This window comes from Cucurbita moschata, unplaced genomic scaffold (genome assembly GCF_002738365.1).
Source record: "Cucurbita moschata cultivar Rifu unplaced genomic scaffold, Cmos_1.0 Cmo_Scf00035, whole genome shotgun sequence".
Classification (NCBI taxonomy): Eukaryota; Viridiplantae; Streptophyta; class Magnoliopsida; order Cucurbitales; family Cucurbitaceae; genus Cucurbita; species Cucurbita moschata.
The window spans coordinates 1,008,161-1,020,696 of record NW_019268551.1 but is presented as its reverse complement, the minus strand read 5'-3'; the positions used below and the strand labels follow the sequence as shown (position 1 = coordinate 1,020,696).

The 12,536-nt window shown below is 33.0% G+C and overlaps 2 protein-coding genes across 4 annotated transcripts in view; both read left to right on the top strand.

Annotated features, from left to right (window-relative positions):
• The first annotated feature begins 2,830 nt into the window (after positions 1-2,830).
• Positions 2,831-4,627, top strand: LOC111431201 (probable aspartyl protease At4g16563). The gene has a single exon (XM_023067772.1). It carries the CDS (start codon positions 3,003-3,005, stop codon positions 4,449-4,451), a length of 1,449 nt encoding a protein of 482 aa, XP_022923540.1. The 5' UTR covers positions 2,831-3,002; the 3' UTR covers positions 4,452-4,627.
• A 4,215-nt stretch (positions 4,628-8,842) lies between these two features.
• Positions 8,843-12,536, top strand: part of LOC111431158 (phosphatidylinositol/phosphatidylcholine transfer protein SFH11) — a 7,062-nt gene continuing 3,368 nt past the window's right edge. The window contains exons 1-6 of one of the 3 annotated variants that reach the window (XM_023067707.1): positions 8,843-9,269; positions 9,932-10,031; positions 10,898-11,164; positions 11,761-11,838; positions 12,087-12,188; positions 12,285-12,334. In XM_023067707.1, coding sequence (XP_022923475.1) covers positions 8,911-9,269; positions 9,932-10,031; positions 10,898-11,164; positions 11,761-11,838; positions 12,087-12,188; positions 12,285-12,334 — 956 coding nt within the window. In that variant the 5' untranslated portion in view covers positions 8,843-8,910. The remainder of the gene's footprint in view (positions 9,270-9,931; positions 10,032-10,897; positions 11,165-11,760; positions 11,839-12,086; positions 12,189-12,284; positions 12,335-12,536) is intronic. The other 2 variants (XM_023067710.1, XM_023067708.1) reach the window with 2 other exon arrangements.

Here is a 12,536-nt window from a genome sequence, read left to right as displayed (position 1 = left end):
CGAAGACTAGAGATATCCATTTTACCTATGCGAACCTGTCCCAAACGGGAAGGGAATTTCCCGTTTAAACGTAGAATGTGGGAAGGAATGTGTAACATTTTAGATCCAGTTAGATAAATGGAGTTGGGGACGAGATTATATTCCCTGTTCTATCCCGCTTAATATAAATAGAGGACAGAGAATGAAATAGGTGGCGGGGATGGAGATGGGGACAGGGACAAGGAAGGCTTCCACGTCTGTGCCCCGTAGACATTTCTAACAAAAACCAGACTTGGATTTCACTGGTTCAAACTTAATATTTTGTTCAGAGTAAAAGAACAATCAATTGGGACCTCGACCAACCCTTCAATTTAGAGAAAATCAATATTACTCTTAAGCAAATGCACCCCTCGAAGCCCGTGGGCTAGATGAACTACCGACCTTATTCTTCTAAAAGTATCTGCATGTGGAAGGTGAATATGTCACAAGGGCATGCCTCAAGTACCTCAACAAGACCATCGCACTAAGAGCTCAAACTTATTCTCATCCTTGTATTTGACAATCAAAGTCGGTTTATTCTCCGTCTTTTGATACTCGATAATGTTATTGTTATTTATGAATGTCTTCATCATATAAAAATATTTGTTGTCCAAAAGGGTCTTGTAGAGCAATTTTAGGTTGGGTGAGACTCGTGCTTGGTCTATTAGGATAGTCTTTACTCTGACAAAGCGAGGAGTAGGTAACGTGACCATGTCACAGAGGATACAAGTGAATGATAACATATGGCAATGAAGCGTTGTCTCTATATAACCAACTCAGTGAACAATTCTACCCCTCTAAACTGAAACAAACTCTCAAATACTTCGGAACTGTTGATATAAATTGATTTTTTTTTTCTGCCCTTTCTCATCAATAGATTCCGAACGTACCATAAACTTCCAAGCAGTGGCAAGAGATTTGAACTTTGACCATATTACACGAGACCACTTAAATATTTAGTCAACTTCATCGTTTATATCTTGCTCGCACGAGAGCTACTGTAACTAAAGAATAATGAATGAAGAAAAAATGTTACGAACTCTTTTCCTAATCTCATTAGTCACTCCAATGAAATAATGACGTTCTAGTGCATTGTAGATTCTTATCTTGACTGGTTAACTTTTTAGATTAAGATAATGTGAAGCGTTAACTTGATGTCATATGCATTATCTGTAACAGTCTAAACACACCGTTAGGTGTTATTGTCCTCTTTGGGCTTTCCCTTAAAATTTTAAAACTCGTCTAAGTAAATGTTTCACACCCTTATAAGAAATGTTTTGTTCCCCTCTCCAACTGATGTCGGATTTCACAAATATGATTCATATATTTCGTCTTAATAGGGTTACGTGAATGATATTGTCAATAACGTCACAACAATATCTGTTGAGTTAAAATAAACCACGAAAAAACGATCTTAATCATCTATAAATGATGTTACCGTATCAGTTTTCGATTTAAAAAAACAGCTGGAAAGATTACTTTTGAAATAAGTTTAAAGTTCAAAAGTCCAAATTATACATTTCAGAGTCTCGGGACAAAATTGAAACGCACTTTAAAGATAACATTAACCATAGGTAAAGTAGATTTTTTACTTAGAGAAGAAGTAAAAATGGTAAAGGGAAAAAAATTACTGAAGGTTTGAAATGATTCCATTTGCTCATTCATTTATTGTTCAATACTCAAAATTGATTTTTTTTTTAATATAAAAAAAATATTATTATTTTTTAATTTAATTTTTTATTGTTTGTTATATAAAAAAGAGAATGAAAGCAAACAGCTGGAAATTTAATGGCAAATCTTATCTAGGGAAAGCCCATTTAGTTCACAAGATACCTTAGGGTTTAAACCCAATCCTTACCTTTTCTTCCCAAAATATATAATATAATAACATGACGACTCGAACATCTGACCTAAACCATATAACAACTTAAGCAGATATTGTTCGCTTTGACTCGTTACGTATCGTCATCAACTTCACTGTTTTAAAACGCGTATGTTAGGGAGAGGTTTCCATATTCTTATAAAGAATGTTTTCGTTACAAATGGTATCAAAGTCAAACACTAAGTGGTGTAGCAGCAAGGATGTTGGGCCTCTAATGTAGGTTGTGGATTGTGAGATCCCATGTTGGTTGGAAAGAGGAACGAAACATTTTTCTTATAAGAGTGTGGAAACTTCTCCCTAATTAACGCGTTTTAACCGTGAGATTGACGGACATATCTTCTAGTGGTGGGTTTGGGATATTACATAGTGGCTTGTACTGATATCGTAATTGACATTTAGTTTAGTACGTAAAAATATCTTAAGTATGATTAATTGGGTTGTATTCAAATCAATAATTACCCTAATTCGATATAAATTTAAACCACGTGTCCCTAAGAATTGTAAATTAACAACGGTATAATTTAATTTAGAAAATCTTTTGGATTATTTATTTTTTTAATTGAATTATCAAATTGCTTTTTTTTTTTCTTAATTATTTTTTAATAACTAAAATCTCTAATATCAAACATTCACCAGACACAACCAATCATTACCATCAGTGATGAACGTCAAATATTTTTAATCTTCATAAGATTGTAATCGTATGTTCGGGTGAATCGAATTACCTAACAAAAAAAAAAATGACAACTCGAAATTTCAATTTTTCAAAAAATGCAACCTAACTCAAACGAAGAAACATGGTACCAAACTCTTATGATTTGGGTTGAATAATTCAGATGGATCCGGGCTCGATGTATTGAAATTAATTAAATAGAATTAAAAGTTAGTTTAAAAAGAAAAAGAAAAAGAAAAGAATCCTTAGTTCTAATGGTCACCATTCCTCAAACCCATACAAAAACCCATCGCCCCCTTCAAACCAGAAGCTTCTTTTTCTTCTTCTTCTTCTTCAATCACCAATTGTTTTAAATTCCCAACTTTCTCTCTCCAAATTCACTTCAATTTCAATTCAAATCCTTGTTTCTCTCTCTAAAACACTGCTTCAATGGCTTCCCCTGTTTTTCTCTTCCTCCTCTGTTTTCTCTTTTCTTCCCCTGTTTTCTCCTCACAGCTTCTTCTTTTACCTCTGTCTAATTCCTTATCATCCTCTTCTGATTTCAACAACACCCACAACCTCCTCAAATCCACCGCCGCCCGCTCTTCCGCCCGCTTCCACCACCGCCGCCGTACCCACCACCGCAGCCACCTCTCTCTGCCCCTTTCCCCCGGTGGCGATTATACTCTCTCCTTCAACCTTGGTTCTGAGTCTCAAAAGATTTCCCTCTATATGGACACTGGAAGCGACCTTGTCTGGTTCCCCTGTTCCCCATTTGAATGTATTCTCTGTGAAGGCAAACCCAAAATTCAATCCCCTTTGCCCAAAATCTCAAATCAAAAATCAGTTTCCTGCAGCGCCGCCGCATGCTCCGCCGCCCACGGTGGTTCCCTCTCCGCCTCCCACCTCTGTGCAATTTCCCGGTGTCCACTTGAATCCATTGAAGTTTCTGAGTGTTCTTCTTTTTCTTGTCCGCCGTTTTATTATGCTTATGGCGATGGGAGTCTAATTGGTCGGCTTTATAGAGATAGTCTCAGTTTGCCGGCGCCGGCGCCGGCACCATCACCGGCGATTAATGTTCGGAATTTTACTTTTGGGTGTGCCCACTCCGCGTTAGGTGAGCCAATCGGTGTCGCCGGATTCGGCCGAGGATTGTTGTCGATGCCGAGTCAACTCGCTACTTTCTCGCCTCAACTCGGGAACCGGTTTTCTTATTGTTTGGTTTCTCACTCGTTTGCGGCGGACCGAGTTCGCCGCCCGAGTCCGCTGATTCTCGGCCGGTACTACGGCAGCGAGACGGAGTTCATTTACACTTCCATGCTTGAGAATCCAAAGCATCCTTATTTTTACTCGGTTGGGTTGGCCGGAATTTCAGTTGGGTCGGTGAGGATTCCAGCGCCGGAGTTTTTGAAAAGGGTGGATGAGGGTGGCAGCGGCGGCGTTGTGGTGGATTCCGGTACTACTTTTACCATGTTGCCAGCAGGTTTGTATAACTCGGTGGTGGCCCAGTTTGAGAACCGGACCGGGCGAGTTGCGAGCCGAGCGAGTCGGATTGAAGAAAACACCGGATTGAGCCCTTGCTATTCCTACGAGAAATCAGTGGAAGTGCCACGTGTCGTGTTACACTTCGTTGGGGAAAAATCCAGTGTGGAGCTTCCTAGAAAGAATTATTTCTATGAGTTCTTGGACGGTGGAGATGGGGTGGGGAGAAAGAGAAAAGTCGGGTGTTTGATGCTGATGAACGGTGGGGATGAGGCTGAACTGGCAGGTGGGCCCGGTGCCACGCTTGGGAACTATCAACAACAGGGTTTTGAGGTGGCATATGATTTGGAAAATAATCGGGTCGGGTTCGCCCGGCGTCAGTGTTCAACCCTTTGGGACAGCTTGAACCGTAGTTAATGTGAACTGTGGGCCCGGCCGAGGACTGGAGGTTGACTATTAATGCTTTTGACTTTGGATTTCCGTCAACAGTCAACTCTTTGGGGAAGGGTAAATAAGGTATTTACTTGTATATGAATGTGTTTAAAATATTTATTTTTTTCAAAAAAAAAAAAATACTTTTTCCTTAATTTTTATCCATGATAAAGCAAGGAATGAAGTGATTGATTGTATTAAGTTAAGAATATAAGTAAGAAATTAAGAATATTAAAAAATAAAAGAAAATAAGAATTGTAAAAATTCATAAATTAAAATTATTTGTAAACTTGATAATAAATAATAAAAACTCAAAACCATAGAAATAATAAAATTATCTAAATCTATTTGCTCTTGAATTTTTTCTTTTAAAAATTATTTGCTTTTTTTTTTTATTTTTTTATATTCTATTTTTATATATTAATTTGAAAAAAATTATTTACAGATAATTTCCCTTTACAATATAATTTTATATAAAAATGGTAATAAATTCAATAATATTTTATAAGAAAAAAAAAATATAGGAAAACAGAGAATATAGTCTTTGTGTTCGATCTGTTTAGTTCATAGGTAAAAAATTTTTCTAACTCCAATTTAAATGGAGATTCTCGGTCGAACTCAAAACTTTTATACTTTATTTCAAAAGTATCTTTAAATTTAAAAAAAAATTAAAGTATATTTACGGTCAGTTTTCAACGATGTTAATATTTTATTTTAAAAATATGTTTAGCTTCAAAATTACTTTTAAATAAATTACCAACAATTACTTTTACAGTTTAACCATATTTTTTAAACAAATATTAACTCTATTTATTAAAAAAATATATATATATATTTTTTTTAAGTTTTAAGATATTGTTAAATTTATTTTGAAAATTTAAGGATATTTTTACGGCTTTTAGCGTACCGTAAATAGTACAATATTTAAAATAAAAAGAAAAAAGGAAATGTGAGGGACCGAGTCAACTCGGAGAGCGAGTTGTTGGAATACAGCTGTACACGACTCGGCACGAATCTGGAGGAGACGTATTGAAGGCATCAGTATGGCCCGTTTTTTTTTTTTTTTTTTGGCGTTTTTTGTGGGCCCACCTTTTTCACGTGGGGACCACAAATCTTCCCAGATTTTACCCTCTATCTATTTTCATATTACTCAATATTTATCTCACTATTTAACAAAATAAAATAAATAAAAATTTATAATTAATCAGGTTTGCTACAATATTTTATTTTCCGTATTTCCTATAAAATGTATTAAATGTTCAATAAAATATAATAGCTAAATAATGATTAAAGCAACTAGACTCGAGATGTATTAAACTCGGGTTGGATCGACACCGAATACGAGAACTCAACCCATGGCTTAAACCGACCTTTTGGTAATATAAACTACAACCTGAGAAGCCTTCAACCTCATCTCGACTCATACGATGTGTTCGTACGAAAATCACTAACCCAGGGTTTCTTTCCTTTCTCTTTGACTCAAGACAAGAGAGGTCAAATTGGATTCACCAAACTTATCCAGTGACGGTGTAAGATAACGAGTACCACACAAACATATAGATTTCATTATTTTGTAACACATTTGTAACGACTCTAGTTTTCAACTAACCTAAAATCGCTACCATATACATGACGTAACTTGTTAGGCCGAAACAAACCACTTCAACGTGGACATACCAGAAAATGGCTAAATCAGTACAAATGAAATATTGAAATAAACATAAATAAATAAAAATAACAATACCTGTATTAATATAAGATCTACGAAATTAAATGCAAATTTCATGGTCGTTACAACATTACTTTCTCTAATCAACAAATTAATCATTGAAACACGTTTTAATTTTAAAAATCAATTTAAATAAGATTAAAACATATAATTTCGACCCAGAAATTAAAAGTTTAGATCATAGCTGGTATAACCTAGCTATTTAATTAAAATTAAATTAAATTTGAAAGCGCCCGAACCCACATGTAATGTTGTATTAAATGCTAATATTGAAAGAGATTTGAGCGTAAGCTTCTCGTTAGGTAATCTATCAAATTTGAGTATGTTGTATTGATTTAGTTCATTCCATTATATATATATAGTATATTATTTCTAATAATATTATTTAATGGAATAATATTGTAGCACGTACGCATTATGCCTAAATTCAAAGATTAAATTACGCGTTCGTCCTTTTAAATAGCTCGGGCTTAAAGTTGAAAGGATATACAGCTACTATGTTTAAAAAATATTCATGAATTTAAAAAAATAATATTAATACGTTTTTACTCTTAAAAAAAAAATTAAAAAAGGTTTTATTGTTACCACTATAATAATTTAAATTTTAAATTAAGATTTTTTTAAAAATTTATAGTTTTTAAAAATAAAATATTAACATTTTTGTTTTAAATTTAACGATAAAGATTTTTTTTTTTTACGAAGCTTATAAATATTTTTTTGTTAATTTAACTTTAATGATATAATAATAATAATAATAATAATAATAATACACGCGTGGTTAAGATGTGAGATGTGACATGGGACGTTGATTTGACATACTTTTCAAATTGACTGAAAATCAATGCATGCATGACATCCTTTCTATTGACGTGGCCAAATCATTACCATCAAAGTGCTACATTTATTTTTCTAATTATTTATTCATTATTATTTTAATTTATTTTACATAGTTTCTAAATTTTAAAATTATATAATTGATAAAAAAATAATAATAATAATATCGTCTATGTCGTAGGACCATGAGTATTATTCTTCGTTTTTAATAGAATGCGAATCTTTAAAAATTTAGAATAGCGTTAATGATCTATTATATACAAAATCGAAAAATTAAAAAATATATTAAATATAAAATTAAAGTTTAATAAATTATTCGACTATTTTTTAAGTTTCGGTATTTAACATACATGAAATTAAAAATTTATAGACTTGTGAGACATTTTTTAAAGTTCAAAACTAAACCGATATTAAGGGTGTACATTCAACCTGGACAACCCAACCCAAACTATAACGATTAGGTTGGGTTGGATTAGCATTTCAAATAGGGTTCGGTTCATTTTTCTAAACCTGAACCGGTTCGATTTTAAATTTGTGAACAAAACCTTCGAATTGACCCAAGCTAAATAAATATATATATAAAATATATTAAAAATTCTTACGTATTAATAAATTTGACAAGCTACTTAAATAATACATTTGAAACTTGCAGGGTTTAATGTTCATAAATTTTATATATATATATATATATATATATATATATATATATATATATATATATATAATTTTAAAATATATTCTAAATTCTAATTTATTTATTATCGGTTTGTTACCATATTATTATACCACAATTTATGTATATTTTTATTTTTATTTTTCTAATAATTTTCAATTAAATAAATATATTTCAATTAAAATATATTTATATATTTTTTATTTTAATTTATGCAATACGTTTAATTTATGATCTATCTTTATTTTTGTTTATTTATTTATTTATTTTTGTGAATAACTTAGATTGATTTGTATTTGTTTGTGAATTTTTAATATATTTTATCTACAATTGTATCTGGATAATTATAAAGGATAGATAAATAATTTTTTTTTTAAAATTTTGACAACTCAACTGGAATCCAACCCGAAAATAGAGGGTTGGATTGGGTTGAGTTGTGAAAAGTTTCGGGCCGAACTTTTGGGTTGGGTACAAAAAAAATCCTTCAACCCAACCCAACCCGAACCATGTACACCCCTAACAGATATAAATTCAAATTCCGATCTAAGGGTATTAAAAAAAACTAGATCAACCCAACCCAACCCGAACCATGTACACCCCTAACATATATAAATTCAAATTCCGGTGTAAGGGTATTAAAAAAACTAGATGAACCCAACCCAGCCCAACTTATACAATTTGGGTTGGATTATGAACTTATTTGAGGTGAGCTCGATTCAAATAAATGAAAACATCATGCATTGAGTTGTTTCATGGGTCTCCTTAAAACTAGATTGAATTTAGGGTTCCATCCCAAATTTGTTATACATTATTTATTTTATTTTATTTCATAATTATTATTTATTCTTGGTCGGTTGAGTTAGGTTCATTATTTTACGAGGGTTATTTGGATTGAAAAATTTACAACTCGAACAATTGAGTTGAGTCTAAAAAAACGTCCCAACCGAGCCGAAAAGAAGTCCAACATTGGGCCTAGAAGGAAGAAGGCCCATTAGGAAAAGAAGGCCCATTGGGCTGGTTCTGTTGCTTGGCGCTCAAAATATTCCAAAAATTTATGCCAAGACAAGCATTTGATCCTCTCCTTTTAGCCACCTTTCATTCCTTAATATACAAACCATTTCTCACAAATCCATTCCATTTTAGATCCTCCAAAGAAAAGCTCTTCAAATCTGGATTCAATTGTGATCACATTCTTAACTCGAGTCCGAATGTATATTACGAAAAAGAAGTCTAAAGATATAGACGTGTCGAAAGGCGGCAGTGGTGGAGACGGAGAGGAAGAACTCCCGTCGAGTTCGAAGACGAAGAATGTGTACCCTCCCATTGAGACTTTCTGGTTCCCACCCTCGACAGTTGAGGTGACGATGGATGCACCGAAGGGCAGAGGCCTAGGCTCGAAGCTGCTTCACCCGCTAAGGTCACGGAGATCGTCGAGAGGAAGCTTGAAGAGGGCAATGGAAGAGAAACATGATCCAAAGGATGAAGAAGCCGTTGATAAGTTAAGGGAAATGCTTTTTCTCGAGGGCCAATTGCCAACCAAATTCAACGATTATCATACTCTTCTCAGGTGACCTCTCGTCTCGTTGTTATGAAAATTTTATAGGTTGAGTTGGTTCATGAGCTCCGTAAATTCATTAATATAATTTTTTCAATTATTTATTCTCCGACCACTCTTAAAAATATATATTTTTTTAAAATTTTAATTAAATGCTTAAAAATAAATAAATAGATTTTATTTTAAGGAACTAACATTTTACTTTTTTTTTTTTTTATTAAAAATAAATTGAATAAATAATCCAATTAACCCGAATAAACCGAACTAAAAAAATTATGGTTGAGTTGAGTTGAGTTTGGTCTAAAAAAAAGATCTCGGTCCAACTCACGAACATTCCTAATTTAGTAAATACTCGAGTCAACATGTTAATATATATTCGCACGACTCAACAAATTCAATCAAGATTTGTAAACTCCTTTTCCGTTTTGTAGGACTTTTTAAAGGTCTTTGAAACCGAGCTATGTCATGTTATATAATTGTAAGTAAAATTATAGAGATTATGGCCAAAATGAATACGGTTTTGAAAATTAAACGACCAGAAATATAAAAATCTTGAAAATTCAAGAACGAAAATACGAACGAGACTCGAATTTTAATTTGGTATTTTGTAAGATTATTGTTTTTATAAGAATTTAGGAAATATTTTAATAATGGTATTTTTATATGTTATTTAGATTCCTAAGGATGAGAGATTTTGATACGACAGCAGCAAAAGACATGTTTTTGAAATTCATCAAATGGCGTGAGGATTTTAGAACCGATGCACTTTCAAAGGTAATTCATAATTTTATGTGTTTTATTTTTATTTTTAATATTTTTCAAAAATACATTTTCTTTAAATTATTTTTACACGTAATTTTGTTTGATTTACTCGGTATTCAAAATACTAATACTAAGTTTAAAATTGTATTTAAAACACTATGATTGGTTGCTGGTCGGGTGTGATTGATGGTCTTTAGTGAGTGGTGGTGGTCATCGACGGTGGACGATAGCCAAAAGTCAGTGATAATCGTGGTGGTTGATGTGAGTTGTGGTCGCTGGTTGCTGCCATGGTGGAAACGAAGGTAGAGAGATTAGGGGCGGGGTAATATAAGGGTATTTTGGTCATTTTTATTTATTATGAATTCACTCAAAAATATTTTTTTTTTCTCAAATTTATTTTTTTTAAAAAAATCATTTTGAGTGGTAGATAAATATACCTAAATTGAAAAGTCAACCCAAACACATCTAAGTCAAATTTTGAAAAGTCAACCCAAACACATCTAAGTCAAATTTTGAAAATTAAGGTCGTTGTTCAATTGTGTTTCAAATGTTTCCGTGATGAAAGTGTTATAACTCGACCATAAAAATTAAATTTTGGGTTTTGTTTAGTTTTTAAAAATTGACTATTATTGGATGAAATTCCCAACATCCGCTCATTAGGGAATGATCACGAGTTTATAATCAACAAATACTCTCTCGGTTGAAATGAGGCGTTTTGAGGGAACTCAAAGCATAGCCATGAGAGCTTATGCTCAAAGTGGACGATATCATACTATTATAGAGAGTCGTGTTCATCGAACAATATCATACCAAAGTGGATTATGCATAGATTCCGTCTTTGGATCAGATATCTATATGATTTACAACGATTAATGTAGGGTTTTAAGTTTGAAGAGAAAGAAGAGGTGAAGAAATGGTACCCTCATGGGTACCATGGAGTAGACAAATATGGAAGGCCAATATACATTGAAAGGCTTGGGATGGTTGATCTCAACAAATTGTTGCAAGTAACAACACTTGAGAGATTTGTGAAGTACCATGTTTATGAACAAGAGAAGACTTTGGGCATTAGATATCCTTCATGTTCTATTGAAGCCAAGAAGCACATTGCTTCTACTACAACAATTTTAGACGTCGGTGGTGCGGTAAGCATTGTTCTTTATCCCTTTCGTTCGATCGGTATATTTTCGGTAAACGTTTCATTTATAGCTTGCTTTGTGTGGGTTGAGATGTGTTGCACGATAGACAACATTGATGTCTACATGTGAGTGTGTTTATATAGAAGTTTATGGTAAAAATTAATAAGGGTCTTGTAACAGCTCAAGTCTACAGCTAATAGATATTGTCCTCGGTGTGTCAGTGAGGACGTTGAGCCACCAAAAGGGGTGGATTGTGAGATCTCACATCGGTTGGAGAGAGGAACAAAACATTCCTTATAAGGGTGTAGAAACCTCTCCCTATCAAACGCGTTTTAAACCCTTGAGGGAAAGTTCAAAGAGGACAATATATGCTAGCGATGAGCTTGAGCTGTTACAAGTCTTGTTGAAATCATTTCTGTAAGATCCCACGTCGGTTGGAGAGGAGAACGAAACACCCTTTATAAGAGTGTGAAAATCTCTCACTAGCACGAGTTTTAAAAACCTTCAGGGAAAGTCCAAAGAGGACCATATCTGTTAGCGGTGGGCCTAAGCCGTTACAATTTTTGACAAGGGGTATGTTTTACAATTTTTTTTTTCTTTAGGGGGTGTCTAACTTCTCTAAACCTGCAAGATATCTCTTTACAGAAATTCAGAAGATTGATAGTAATTACTATCCCGAGGTACGTTGAAGAACATGTACTATTAATTGGTTAGTCCTCGTGCTTTATTAATTTTAGTTTTATTCCCGTTCTCATACCTTAATTTGTTTGTTTTATTAGGCATTATCACAAATAGTCAAATTCTAGATCTCGATCATGATTTTCTTAACAAAATGTATCATAATAATTTAATTGAATTAATAGACCAATTTAAGCATAGTTCAACTATAACGATCTAACAGTAAAACCAAATTAATATTGTTTTGCAGACATTAAATCGACTATTTATAGTGAACGCTGGGTCGGGGTTTAAGATATTATGGAAAGCATTGAGGGCATTTCTCGATGCTCGCACGTTAGCTAAGATTCATGTTTGAAATTTCTTTTCTTTTTAATTACATAAATTAATTTATTTCTTTCTTTTATTATCTCATCTCAAATCTATAAGGTTTTGTTCGTAATATCAGGTTTTGGGGAATAATTTTATTCCCGAGCTACGTGAGATCATCGATCCAAGGTATCGTGTAACGTTTTATGTTCTCTGTACTCTACTTTCATCGTTGTACTTTTAAATTTGTTCATGTTGGTCAGTGTACTTTCAAATGACATTTTAGTCGTACTCCTACTTTTAAACGATGCTAAATTAATAAAAATACTCATCAATTTTCAAAAGTTTCAATAATCTCCCTGAACTTTAAAAAAAAAAAAAAAAAAAAAAA